We start from the raw sequence: 15,518 nt of genomic DNA on the forward strand, positions 1-15,518 counted from the left end.
TGTTTGAATCACCGGTGAAAAATGACAACTCTCAGCACCGACCCGCCGGTCTGACTCTGTGTGATCGATTCGTAACAGCCCAAGATAAATGTGGCTGAGAGGGTTTCGAAGACGTTTCTTATCCAATTAAATAACACTTTTCAGAATGAGTTTGGCACCTGTAGCCGTTGATTTCGCCAGATAACAACGGAGATCGTCTGCTGACACGAAGCTTTTTTGTTCCGCTTATATTTTTAAGGAACCGCAACTTGGTCACATGATCGAAAATCCAGCAGAGTGCAAAGTAATGGAAATGTGTTTAAGAGAATATGAGTGTCAGAACCACCTGTCTGTTATCCTGAAAAGTGGCAGGTTCATGTGGAGCAAATTCATTCTGGTGTCGCGCTGCACCTTTACAGGAAGACATATTTGACTGCCTTGTACACGATGAAGAGAATAGATCGTTTCGATTTACACATGCAGCGAGTCTTAATTTAGCACCAACTCCGGATGTTTTTGTCACTGCTGTTCGGTTAAAGGGAAGTTACATTGCAGAATAAAGTAAATGTAATATGAGGAAGTAATTGTATGACTAAGTTGTGTACCAATACTCTATAATGGTTATGAAATAACTAATATTAGTGTCATTTTCCTAGTTAAAATGATGGTCTTAGATACGAACATTTAACATGTATTTTAAGTAAGTAAGTCCTTTCACAGATTTAAAAATTTTCACAGTTCTGCCTCAAAACTTACCTGGAGAAGCACCTCATTCACTCCGTCTCATGGAGCCGCAATTTACCCCCAAGAAAATACTGACAGAACATCTCTCAGAGACTGTTATTATAGACAAAATGTTGCCCCAAAATAATACTGACAGAACTCAACTCAAGAGTCTCCCACATTTGAAAATATTAAGCCCCAATATAATACTGGCTATGTTATAAATGTTTGTTTGTTAATATCTGAACATGTACTTACGATAGTAACATTTTCAAGTACGTAACTTAAGAACGTTTGTTAGTTTATTTATTTACTTAGTAGAACGTATTTTTGTTTATATACTTACTTACATTACATTGTAGAATTTCTGACTACGTAACTAACAAAACGTTTGTTTATTCGTGATATACGTACAATAACTTACATGGTAAAATGTTCAACTAACTACATTAAACGTTTGTTTGTTAATATACTAAGATGTACTTACGATCGTAGAATTTTCAAATAGGTAAATTAAAGAACGTTTGTAAGTTTATTAATATACTTAGTAGAACCTTTTTTGTTTGTTTGTATACTTACTTACACTACATCGGATAATCTTTAACCTCGTAACCTACAGTGCACATATTTAACCCTTGTTTAATCTCAGGGTCAAGGTGACCCGAAGGCCTGACAACAAATGTGTTTGAGGAATCCCTTGTGTTGTCTTTGGGTCAAGGTGAACGGCTTGAACCAGAAGGAACACGGTCCTAAAAAAAAGACCATATACAATATACAGTGCAATGATCAACACGCTCAAAATAACAAAACAATAGATAGAACTGTATAGAGTACAGAAGTGGAAGGAGGGAGTTAAAGACCATATATGTTTTGTTATGTATCCTATGTGGGCAGGAAGTGGCGGAATCGCTGCTTCCTGGAGCGTGGGTGGATAAGTCTGGCACCGAAGGTGTTGTTGAGTTCCATCAGAGTTTCCTGAAGGGGGCGGGACATCTTGGCCGACGTCCTCCTGTCACTCGCCTCCTCCACCGAGTTGCACATTATTGGTTTTGTAAACATCACACATGTACGATCGTGTACTTCTCAACGGTGTAGTTTTATTTACTTCGTAAACCTACTTTCAAAACGTAACTCAGAGTTACAAATGACAACATTTAGCCTCAAAATAATTATGACAGAACCATTTGTCGGAGATATTTTACTGCCATGATGGGTTTTTTAATCACTTTTATTCAACTTTTTCCAACACATTATCTATTTAAACCAGGGCCGGATCTAGGCAGGGGCAAGAGGGGGCCTGGCCCCCTCAAATAAATGTTGTGCCCCCTCAAACTTACATGTAAGTAAGTAAGTAACAGCACAATGCCCCCTCAAGATTTGTGGCTGCCCCCTCATACATGCCTGTCTAGACCCGGCCCTGATTTAAACACTGTTTCAAAAGTAGTGGATTAGCACCTGTATCGGATAAAACCAAGTTATGACAGAATTTAATCAATTAATCACATAATAAAATTGCGAGAGGAAAGAAAATAGGACTTTTTACTTGGTAATAAATGGCCAAATATTTCCCTTTAACTGATAAAAAGTTTTATTTTACAACACCGATGGAAAGAAAAACACAAATAAAAAACGCAGAAGGAATTCTTTAAGAAAAAAAGAGCCAAACATCTTTTTTGATGTAACCATTTTATAATTCTGTCGTAACAACGGTTGAGGCAGGAGGAATGTTGTAGTGAAAAGAGAAAGAAAAACAGCTCTTTGTCACGCGTTGACTAGCATAGGCGAGCAGCTTGTGTTGTTAAGAGAAGCCGACCCCATGAGAAATACCTCACACGTAAACCACCATTCTGCCAAATGCTCAAGCAAGCATTCAAACAGATCCTGTTGAGGTACGATGGTTATGACGCGTACGGAATCACATGTCCATTTATCTGTTTTCACGAGCACATTAAACTCCACTTCAGCTCACGGATGGTTGCCGCGAGCAGCTGTTCCGGGATGTTCGGTTGCCACCATTTTCCATTCTCACATACGAGTGCTTGAGAACATGTTATTGTCTAATGCTCGCATGCGGACCCTCGGACGGGCTCATTCATTATCACACATGTGCATGTGTTATCCTCGAGGAAACGAGAGGTGAGTGGTACAAGGAGCAATTTGTCTTCGGCTCTCACACTTGACCCCGCGACGGTATCGCCCTGGGAGGACACTCGAAGTGTGGGTACAGTGGGGCTTGTTAAGAGCTTGTTAATGGGGTTCTGACCTTGGGGCTTTAAAGGATATGTTGTTATTTTAAATCCATAATTTGTAAGGAGAACGAGCACAAATAAAGATCCTCCTGTGCCTTCACAGAACGACGATAATAAACTAAATGTTCCGAAACGGTCGTTTTTTCTTTTTATTCGCGTCTAGTTTTATCTTCCTGGTACTGCCAGAACATTTAAACGTGTTGGTGGTAACTAGGGTTGTGTATTGGCAAGAATCTGGCGATAAGATACGTAAAACTATTATGGGGCTACAATAAAATATATAACTCTTGACAAACTGCTTTCATTTGTTTTCAAAACTAAAATATTCCCAAATATCAGCTGCAGAAGTCGACTGTATCCTCTCGTCCTCAGTCCCGCTGAAGGACAAAATAAATGCTGCCATCTGGTGGCTGGAAGTTAAATCGCAACACAAAAATGATCAAAACGCCATGAAAAATTGCACGTTTATTGTAAATGTAATATCAAATAATTCTATTGAAACCTAAACCATGAAATTACTTTATTCCAGAAATATATCATTTGAAAGCCAACAAATAAATAAATAAAATGAATCCTGCTGTTGACTATTGATACAGTGTCGCTATTTTGTTACACCCCTAGTGGTGACGTGACTTTACGAATGAGTCACTCGGAACAAAGACAAAGTTATGTCGTGAATACCATCGTTGTAATAACAGATAAAATATCTACTACAGAAGTATTGATTGATTGATCCAATCGTTTTCCAATAATTGCGAAGAAAATATGAATCATAATGTAAAGTAAATGAATGTCTGTGACCTATAAAGATGGCGGTGATCAATAGACACTGAGGAATCGAGATTATTGATGTTGACAATTACACCGACACTTCAAATAACAGAAAATAATGACGAAAATAAAGATACATTAATCCATGAATAAAAAATTGTATCGTCATCAGACTTCCTGTTAAAGTGAGCTTTCCGTGAGTAAGATGTCTGAAGGATTTGTATGATTTATTTTGACATCCCTGCTCTAAATGTTACATATTACAGCTTAATAATATCAGTAAACGTTTGAACTAGTATTATGGTACAAGCATGATCTTGTAAGTTCCTGCGTTTCATAGATCTGTCGGTGCTTTCGTGGTATGATATTAATATTATTCCACTTGTTTTTTCAACGTCTCTTTGATTTCTTCGAGAACCAGCCGCGGCTATGTAAAATTCACATTGATCTTTTTTTTTTTTTGAGTAAGAGGTTCAAGTGTGTCCGCACGGATCACGCGGCCTTCTTCGAACGCGTCAAAAAGAAACAAAAAAAAACAAAAAAACGGGAGCCGCTCAACAGAGCTTAAATTGACCCAAGATTTTTCTTGACAGATCGGGGGCTCGTCGTCCTCACACGGTCTCACGCCGTTCACATCAATAGCATCGAGCTATCTGTAATACGGCGCGGCATCTCTCGGCGAGATACGATCGTCAGACCTCTCGTGTTTTGCTACACCGCGTCCATGGTGTGGATGCTGAAGCGGCATTGAAGGTGGAAATGAGGTTCACCAGACAGTTAGCGCCACATAAAGCCTTTATCAGACCTAAACGGCTCCGTCTCCTAAAGCCACAGACAGATAAGCTCATTCATTTGTTGTAATGCGAGAGCGAACCATAGTCGAGAGGAAAATGTGACACTGTAAGGATTTCTGAAAAATGATGTTGGGACTTTTATTTTTATTATAGAGAAATACCTTTAAGCATACTTGTTATATTGACATTATTTTCTGTTTAAGTCTATACTGGGAATAGTGTATTGTACTAAATGTCAAAGAACATATTTTCTAGTAGAATGTAGCGTAAATAAAGATTTTTCTTTCCATATATATTAACATTTATCCCTAGATTATGGCACTTGTATTTTACCATATTTACTGTTAAATTATTACATTTACTTGATAAATATGTTCTGCATCGACAATATTGCCTTTGATTTTTATTAGTTTTGCTTTTTCTCCTTTGATCTTCAACTTGACTTGACTTTTTGATTTTGTTTAGATCTTGAAAATCTATTAGCAGATGACTATGTATACATAGATATGTTTAAATACATTTTTAAAAAGTACCATAAGAAAGAGGTCCTTGTATTTTTAAATTGTCATCTGGTACCAATGCGTGATCAAAACATGATAATGCGTGGAAAGAAAAACTGATAAGTGAAAAAGGCAGTGAACATTGGATTGAGTATAACTTGTTATTCCATATTCGTTTGTTAAATCAATACAATTCAATACATTCTTTTTATCATTTTGACTTTTTGTCCTTTAATCTTTCTCAGTCTCAAATACATAAACTCAATGCAATTTAAAACAAATTCCTCTTATGATTATGTTTAGATCTTGAAAATTGATTAGATTATGTTGACATAGATATGTTTGAATAAACCAAAAATAAGAGTTCCTTGTATTTTTAATTTGTAGTGGAGTCAGTAAGAAGAATCAATCACGGCTAGGCTTGGGTATCGACTTTTGATTCTGTTGGGGCACGGACCAAGATGCTTTGGTAGTACCGAGTATCGAAACATGTGACATTGAATATCAGATTGAATCATCAGTTAATAGCGAAAGTGTTCTTTTGTACTGTAAATAATATTGTTTTTAAAATTGGTACGGAAAAAAATATTGTTCAGGAACTGGTGTCGAAGGGAAGCTATTGGTATTAGTACTGGTATCGGAAAATCTTCGATCAATAACCAGCCCTAATTACGGCAAAGGATGTCTTTGGGCAACTTACCCAACTCCTGCCCGTGTTGTTCTCTTGAGTCTTTTTAAACAAACAGACAGGCTGCGTGTTTCAACAAACTCTAATTCCACCACCGTCTGTGTTTTCCAGGTGTAATTGCCTCCCCTAGTGCGGCTCTGGACTCATAGACCCGAACCAGAGAGGAAGATGGATGGGACCACAGAGTCGACCTGATAATGATACCGATCCAACCACCTTACCATGTTGCCCTAGGAAAACTCTGCCCCCTTCCGACAGTTCAGTTTTTTTTTACTCCTTATCTCCTAAAACTCCACTGAACCCTCCTACCCACCAACATTTGGAGTTCCTATTGATATGTCAAAAGGAACTTTGACTTTGGACATGTTGTTTTCTCCCCTCGGCGCCGCCGGCCACCACGGCTCAGGTGGGAAACGTCGCTCCCAGCGGGCTATCAATCGCTGCCAGGTGTGGCTTCTGGGGCTGGCGCTGCACCTGACCCTTTCCTCTTGTCAACGCGTTGACTTCAAACACCCCGTAGTGTCGACAGGATATGGGAAAATACGTGGGATCAGGAAGGAGCTCAGCAATGAGATATTGGGGCCGGTGGAGCAATTCCTAGGTGTACCTTACGCCACCGCACCAGTCGGTGAGCGCCGATTCCAGCCCCCTGAAGCCCCGGGGTCCTGGCAGGAGATTCGCAACGCAACCCAGTTCGCGCCCGTGTGTCCTCAGAACGTGCACGGGGTCTTACCGGAGATCATGCTGCCGGTGTGGTTCACGGACAACCTGGACGCAGCCGCCACGTACGTCGTCAACCAGAGCGAGGACTGTCTTTACCTCAACATTTACATACCCACGGAGGACGGTGAGTCACACAAATGACATCGATTTTGTTTGTCTCGGTGTTGTCTTGACCTTTTAAGTTTACATTTTATTGGGTATTTTTTAAGCACTTTGTGACCCTGGTCTGGAAAAGCGCTCTACAAATATGACTTACTTACAAACTTGCAAAAGCTGTTATCGACTAGCATCTCAAGAAAGTCCAGGAAGTTCAAAATAAATTCTTAAATATTCTTATCTTATCTCATCACAGTAATCAGACCCAATTAAAACCCTGAAGTGAAACTGTCTGTGGCAAAGAATCCTTTTCTCTCAACAATGTCAACAATATTTCAAATGCTAAAAAAGGTATCAAATTATGGAGATAAAACTTGAAAAGCGGAGCATACTTCGTAACTACAGAGCTGTCTTGGGCTCTGTAGTTACGTTTTAGTTAAGTGAGAAAAAATAAGTTGTGGTCACGAAATAATTTAAATCCAATAATCAATGGATGGCAGTTTACCCCCTTCAAGTCATCACAGATCAAGATCCGAAGTCCTGGGTTTGAGTCCCGTCTAGTTATAGTCATTTTTTTGTGATTGTTTTCAAAATTGTTATTGTGATGTAGCTATTTATATATTTTGGCATTAGCCACAATTGTAGATATTGTTTTTGACTCTACCATGTCATGTCTGGGGCTCCGTAAATAAGTAAGTAAGTAACAGTTATTTGTAAACCAGGGTCACAAAGCGCTTGAACAGTCAAAAGCAATACAGATTTAAAAATACCTACAAATTAAAAAAAAAACTGTAAAAATTGATAAAGTATATTTTGATTCAAGAGTTTATGTTGATATAGGTGATCATCTAGTAACCCTAAAACAGTCTTAGTTGGTCTTGGCTCCATTTTGTTTTCTTTTTCAGTAAATAACTGAAATCTATATTTTTCCAAATATATCTTTTTTTATTGTATTACCGCTTTAAAAAATACACTTTTGTTCTCAGTGGACTCAGTGAGTGCTCAGTCATGGTGAAGCTTTTTTTTTAATGTTTTGTGTCAAATCTATTTCAGCATTCACTTTCCACGTTAAACTTTCAGTCAGATCATCTGAATAATTCAGGATGTTCCATGTAATAGCTTTGCTTTAGCCCTGGACCGGCACCTACAGTATTTTGGCTTCAGTTAGCTTGTGAATACTGTGTGCCAAAGTCAGATGGCTATGCTGTTATTCCAATTTGTCAGATGCATATTAAATCAACGCGGCCTGTCTGCTGGTAAACTGTTCCGCTGTGCAGTTTGTTAGCAGATACTCGATACTGAGCGACATTCTTAGACAGCCGATCGGACTGTATCAGGATTTTAAAGTGATGACACGTCAGAGCGGCCCCGAAAATATTCGATCACTGATTGATAGTTGGTCATTGTGATGTCGTAGGTTTAAAACAAAGAACTATTAGCATACAGTAGCATTTATTTAGATGCTAATGCTGTTGGCGTAACAACGAAATTGTGTGGACGATAAATACTGTAACTTAGTCTCTTTAGTGATGATGGGTCGGTGAAGCTTCGTGAAGCAGTGTTGTTATTTTCAAAGCCCACTAGATGGTACTTTCTCCTGTATAATTTACGGATACTCTATTGGAAGGGGTTCTAAAAATAGGACACCATTTTAAAACTACTCTTCAGAACATAAATGTTGTCTTTTATGTATTTCTTTATCTCTCTGAGGATTAGGAAAATGAGGTTATTACTTGGGTATCCTCCAAACACTCCGATTTCCTCCCCCAATGCAAAACAGATGTAGGATGAATTGATGAAATGAAATGGTTTAAATACTTTATGTGTACTCTGCAATAGGCCGGGCAGCTATTAAGCATGCCTCCCTTTTCTTACCCCATGTGTCTAAGATAAGCTCCAGGGATAAGAAAATGCCAAAAAGTTAATGTCCCCGATTTAATTCCCCAATCAAAGTATTGAGAAAAAACAAGCTGTATAAAAAAACCTTTTTATACTGCGGACTGGTTTAATATCGACATTATTTTCAGATTAAAATATGCAGAAAAAAAATAGTATGGCCAGCCAAAAAAACAAACGTAAAGTGCATGAGAAATGGGTCCAAACCGAAAAAAGTGGATTATTTCTTCTCTGCAAAATGATGGTCCCATATTAAGTACTCATTTTAAATATTCATATAAAGTACTCGTTTTAAATATTAATTTCCGCTTGTTTACTAGTATATTTTCGTGGTAAGCTTGACCGAAAAAAGCATCTTGATTCACAGGCTAATTTTACTTCAGAGAAAATCTGGTCTTTCCTAAAAAAAACAACTTTCCGGTAGTAACAAACGATAAAACAGACATTTAATACGTTATCATTTCAATAACAGATATCTCACGGACTGGTACAAACAGCTGTATGAAACATAATCCCTTTGTAAATGTATTTACGTTTCACTATGCAAACTAACTGTGCTTTATGTGGCGATTTTAACTCGGTCTCCTTCATTCATCCGTCAAAACCTATCGCCTTGATGGTCTGGGTGTCATCCTTTACTGTGCCAGTTTCATTAGTCATCGCACAGGAATTCGCCCGATGCACCGACAACGCCACACAAGCCCCATCACCCAAATCCAATTTCAGATTTGAGAGTTAAGATGTTTGCTCTTCACTGCTCTTTCATAGCTTGGAAAAAGAAAGTGATGAGGTCGACTCCAACCTTTGCTGACTAGATAAACATTAAAACATCAAGTGAACTTAATGACTCGGAGAACTGGGAAACCCATATCACGGTGCAATCTAAAGAGTTTTATCTTTGAGTTGGACGACTTTAGACGGGTGAGGCTTCGGAGTTAAGGGAGCGTGAAATCTATACATCGGTATCATATTAACCCTTGTGTTGCCTCTGGCACAAGGTGACCCAGTGGCCCTAAAGCAAATGTGTTTGTGGCATCCCTTGTGTTGTCTCTGGGTCAAGGTGAACGACCTCCCTGGCTAACAGAAATACATATACAGTGCGCAAGCAATACCAAAAACACATTTAATTTAGGGCCACCGGGTCACCTTAAAGGGTTAAAAGTTTCTTAACAAAAATACCTGATATTTAGAGGATTATTTCAACAATAATCCAATGCTTATGGAGTTCCATTGCATGGCGAAAATATTTTCCTTTTTGTATAACGGCTGATACCACTGTTAGGAAAAATACAACAATAAGAATTACAATATCTCAAGAGTTAATTTAAGAGCTGGTATCAAAGATAAAAAAAAGGAGATAATGAAATCAATCTTACTACCTGGTGCTCTGGACAATAACACTATAATGTAACACAAAATGACTTGTATTCATGCAGAGACTTAATTTCTCAAAAAAGATATATTAGGATACCTTTTTTTTCCTCTAGGAGAACCAAAATTTGCTCATCAGTGCCCCAAATTGCAAATTATATTTTACAAAAATACTTAATGGGGCACAGAATATATTTGTAAAACAGTTGCATCCCGTCTCAATAAATCACTTTGTATATGTTTTTTTAGCATGAGCAAAAAGCTCTACATTTTCAAGCTAAACATTATTCACATAATTTCCGACCAAAGTCAGAAAAACGTATGACTTCCTAGACCTTTGATCAACTTATCTAAGTCATTGGTAATACAGAAATGGTAATACAAAGTGGTTATCACATGGGCTACTCCGGGCACTACAGTTTCCTTCCAAAGTCCAAACACAGCCAGAGGTTGATACCAGCTGTTTCGGGTGTAACCTTTCCTCTCATCTTAAGTGCACAAGCGATACCAAAAACACATTTTCTTTAGGGCCACCGGGTCACCTTAACCTTAAAGGGTTAAAGGTTTCTTAACAAAAATACTTGATATTTATAGTATTATTTCATCATTATTACCAATGCTTATCGAATGCCATTGTATGGCAACAATTTAGTTTATTTTTTATATAACGGCCGATACCGCTCTTAGGACAAATACAACAATAGGAATTACAATATCTCAAGAGTTAATTTAAGAGCTGGTATCAATGAAAAAAAAGGACTTAATGAAGTCAATCTTACTACGTGGTTCTCTGGACAATAACACTATAATGTAACACAAAATGACTTTGTTGTATGATTGTATTCATGCAGAGACTTAATTTCTCCAAAAAGATATATTAGGAAACCCTTTTTTTTTCCTCTAGGAGAACCAAAATTTGCTCGTCAGTGCCCCAAATTGCAAATTATATTTTACAAAAATACTTAATGGGGCACAGAATATATTTGTAAAACAGTTGCATCCCGTCTCAATGAATCACTTTGTATATGTTTTTTTAGCGTGAGCAAAAAGCTCTACATTTTCAACATTTTTGTATAATTTCCGACCAAAGTCAGCCAAACATATGACTTACTAGACCTTTGATCAACTTATCTAAGTCATTGGTAATACAGAAATGGTAATACAAAGTGGTTATCACATGGGCTACTCCGGGCACTCCAGTTTCCTTCCAAAGTCCAAACACAGCCAGAGGTTGATACCAGCTGTTTCGGGTGTAACCTTTCCTCTCATCCTAAGTGCGCAAGCGATACCAAAAACACATTTTCTTTAGGGCCACCGGGTCACCTTAACCTTAAAGGGTTAAAGGTTTCTTAACAAAAATACTTGATATTTATAGTATTATTTCATCATTATTACCAATGCTTATCGAATGCCATTGTATGGCAACAATTTAGTTTATTTTTTATATAACGGCCGATACCGCTCTTAGGACAAATACAACAATAGGAATTAAAATATCTCAAGAGTTAATTTAAGAGCTGGTATCAATGAAAAAAAAAGGAGTTAATGAAGTCAATCTTACTACCTGGTTCTCTGGACAATAACACTATAATGTAACACAAAATGACTTTGTTGTATGATTGTATTCATAATGAGACTTAATTTCTCCAAAAAGATATATTAGGAAACCCTTTTTGTTCCTCTAGGAGAACCAAAATTTGCTCGTCAGTGCCCCAAATTGCAAATTATATTTTACAAAAATACTTAATGGGGCACAGAATATATTTGTAAAACAGTTGCATCCCGTCTCAATGAATCACTTTGTATATGTTTTTTTAGCGTGAGCAAAAAGCTCTACATTTTTAACATTTTTCACATAATTTCCGACCAAAGTCAGCGAAACGTATGACTTACTAGACCTTTGATCAACTTATCTAAGTCATTGGTAATACAGAAATGGTAATACAAAGTGGTTATCACATGGGCTACTCCGGGCACTCCAGTTTCCTTCCAAAGTCCAAACACAGCCAGAGGTTGATACTTTCGGGTGTAACCTTTCCTCTCACCTTAAGCATTAAGGTAATGGAGTAAGCAGTTGTTAAAGATTACAAAAACAACTTTTTATTGTTTATTGTTTTATCGTTTCCTATTGAAGTCTTCTTTCTTCATTTGTTTCTGGTTTTATCAAGGTCGCAAGTAAATAGTAATTAACGTGCCTATTATTAGCTTTGCAACAAGGTGCAAAAAAACACAATCCCAACATCTTGTGAATTTCAACCTTGCGTTGGGCCCCATGGGGTGAAATTAGGCAAATAATGGAGATCACAATAATGCAAAACTCTCTTTCCCATTAATGATCCGGCGCTTAAGGCGAAATGGGCAGATGGAGGATAGAAGATCAAAGTCAAAGTAGCGATTGTAGTAGCAGTCTGGTGTTGGAATGTTGGATGAAAGTTCAGTAATGGGCTCACCTGAGACTCAACCTAGAACCTGCAAGTTTCCCCGGCGTGACGCTGAAATGTGAAATGGCAAATAATTACATGGATAGCTGTATTGAGTGATACCTTCTATCAACGTAGAGTCGGCCTTCGTGCTCGTGTCGTCGCGTGAACGTGGGAGTGTTCGTCTCCTCAGGAGAGAAAGTGCAAATGAGTGAGGCAGTTTTTACATGTAGCCTTGTCAGCTTGTCAGAATCTGTCACTTATTGTCAGGGGTCAGTGGGTACACCAGGCGGGAGCTGTCCCAAAGGATCTGTTTTATCTTGTTTGAAGGAGAAATAGACTCGGGGAGAGCAAAGTGGTCGTGAAATCTAAGAGAAGACATAATGCATTCTTCACTCTTTTGTCCTTCAGAATCCCTTCAAAAGTCTTTGTGTGTCGTTGGAGGTAAATTCGGTGTCTCAACTGTGCCTTATTAAAAAATGTTTCAAATCCCCCCCTTCTACATTTTCAATGTTCCCTTTATGATCTACAAGATTCACAGCCATTTCCATAAAGATACTCGACTAATCTGAAGCCGTGATTCATGAAAAAGGCAGAAGGTAAATTCTCTATCCAGCACGTTCAGCACTTCTGGCCAGCACTTTTTTAATTATCAGTCAGTGTGGGATGAAGTACCGGCTCTGGAGTGGAGGCCCATATTTCCAACCAGTAAATAATATAAGAACCGGGAGAATCCAATTGTATATTTGAAGATTAAAATCAATCGAGTCAGTCAATAGAATCAAGTGCTGACACTATGTGAAACGTGTTTTGTACTGGAATTTCCTTCTTTTTTTTTTTAAACTTGTGATGGATTTTAAAGGGTTTGTAAAGAGATTTTCAAGTCTCCTTCTTATAATTTAGAGTATGTTTTTGGATTGTCGGAGGAACCGAAGTACTAGCAGTCCAATGCAAGCATGAAGAAAACTTGCACTTTTAGCTAAATGCCTCAAACTAGAAGGGAACCGGCAACCCTTTCGCTAACCAGAATTAAGATTACTTATAATTAGGAGATTAATTGAAATATAATAAATCAATCTAATTATTCATTAATTCAATTTCAATTCAATTCAATTCAATTCAATTCAATTCGATTCGATTCAATTTCAATTCAATTCAATTCAATTCAATTTCAATTCAATTTTATTTAAAGTGTCTTATCATAACAAAGTTATCTCAAGACACAATACAGTTGAAATAAGACTATAGTTGATTAAGGGAAAATAGATCCCAGCAATTCAACAAAGAGCAAGAAGCGAAACACTGTACAGTGAGCTGTACAGTGAGCTATGGCGAGGAAAAACTTCCTTTTAGAAGGCAGAAACCTCGAGCGGAACCAGACTCATTGTTGGCGGCCTGCTGCTTTGACCGGCTGGGAGGAAGGATGGGGGGGGTAGACAGATGTATAAGGAGAGGAGTGAGGGAAATTATAGTGAGGAAAAAAAGAGGAGAGTGTAGGAGAGTCCATGGAGGTGCTGGAGAGAGCTCGGGATCTAACCAAAATCCAACCAAAAACTCATTTATTGTTTTTAACAGACTTTTAATATTGTACTTTATTTGTGTCCCAACCTCTAGTTTCCAACAGAATGGGTTAATATACTGTACATGTGTTTTTAAAAAAATAAATAAACTATTAATAAAACATCAGGTGCTGTAGTTAATCCAAAAACAAAAGTATCATACCAAACCAATAAACATCTCAACAGAAAAAGAGAATTTGAAAAAGGTGACTTGTAGATGGAAACAGTCATTTGAGATATTTGAAAATTGGTCAATTCAATTTTAAAAAGCACTATTTAAGACTCAATCAATTAAAAATCATAATTTTTAATTTTCGTAACTATGTAGAAATAATGCATTACATGTATCCTTTTAATCCATATTCCTTAAAGAGATAGTTCACCCAAATCAAAATTTCATGTTTAATTTTCAGTAGTTATCCATTCATTTTTAGGTTATAGACAAGTGTCCAAAAAAGACAAATTTTGGAGAGGATTTGTATCTTGTAATAATCAAGTCAGTTCTGATGAGTATAGTTGGGTCGAGGACACAACACACGATCATAGGACACAAAGACATTGTACCACAAATGAATTGTGTCATCTGGCACTACTAAGCACATTCCCTCTCATGCTGGATGTTTTGCACCATCATACACTTGCAATCCTAATTATACCCCCTCCCACCCCCTCAATTGTGAATTGGCCACTTCACTGTATACCCACCTCAGTTTCTTTTTGTTTCGTAAACTTTTTCAGTGTCTGGGATACGCTAGTGATGGGTTGATGAAGCCTCATGAAACAATGTAGTGAAGATACTGTATCACAATGTTAATCTTTATTTATCTTTGACTTTTATGTACACATTTAATGAAACCTGGCATACTTTTTGAACTAAAAGGGCCATCTAGTGTCCTATCAAAATTGACACTGTATCATGATACGTTTTAGTTTTAAAGGGCCACTTGATGGCACTCTCTGCTTTATAATATTTGATCTAGATAAATAGATTGACTTTATTAATCCCTCGTGAAATCTCTTTCGGGAAATTGAGTTTCCGGTTCACAGTAGACAATTGAAGGTACAGCAAGTTTCATAAAAAAACAAACAACAAGAACAAAGTGCAAAGGATGACTAAGTACAAGTATAAAGAACAGATATTATAGGAATCCATTCCTGCCGACAAATTCAGAATTAAACAAGCTAATTGCACGAGGAATGAATGAGTCCCTGAGTCTATTAGTGTTGCATCATGGGAGGAGCATTCGTGCACTACATCTGCTTCTCTGTTCACTGATGTTCCGATCTACTAATTTAACTTTGTATCATTTACAGACTTTAGAGTGCCATTTAGTAGCCTTTTAAATTAGCCTTTAAATTAAAGACACTGAATCATGATACAGTGATCCACTAAAAAATGGTTTCACAAAGTCTCATCGACCCATCCCGAGAATACACCAATTTACAAGTATACCTGTCCAGGCTTTAGAAAAAAAGACAACACGGTTGTGCACTCGATCGGCGCGATAAGTCTCGTTCAAACAAGATTCATAATGAAAGTAAAGTCAATGTTCCCGTGGATTGACCGTGTCGCCTCTCGCCGGCCGTCTTCCCACCCGTTCTGCGGCTGAACTTACATTTCCTCAAGACACCATTCCACCGACGGCCTCAGATTCCTCATTTTTATTGCCGCTAGAGCAGCCATTTACCGCGCTCTTTATTAAAAACCATATTTCAAGAGCCGGGGACAGTATAGCACCGGGGGGCACC

General features: G+C 37.8%; 1 protein-coding gene across 1 annotated transcript in view; it reads left to right on the plus strand.

Moving 5' to 3' along the window:
* The window catches only part of LOC148066071 (neuroligin-2-like), an 84,473-nt gene that overhangs the window by 18,059 nt on the left and 50,896 nt on the right, over positions 1 to 15,518 (plus strand). Inside the window, exon 2 of the mRNA XM_087806656.1 lies at positions 5,816 to 6,551. Within this exon, the coding sequence (XP_087662782.1) occupies positions 6,041 to 6,551 (511 nt within the window). The 5' untranslated portion in view covers positions 5,816 to 6,040. The remainder of the gene's footprint in view (positions 1 to 5,815; positions 6,552 to 15,518) is intronic.

The sequence above is a fragment of the Callionymus lyra genome, chromosome 14 (genome assembly GCF_982586985.1).
Source record: "Callionymus lyra chromosome 14, fCalLyr1.hap1.1, whole genome shotgun sequence".
NCBI classification, from domain to species: Eukaryota; Metazoa; Chordata; class Actinopteri; order Syngnathiformes; family Callionymidae; genus Callionymus; species Callionymus lyra.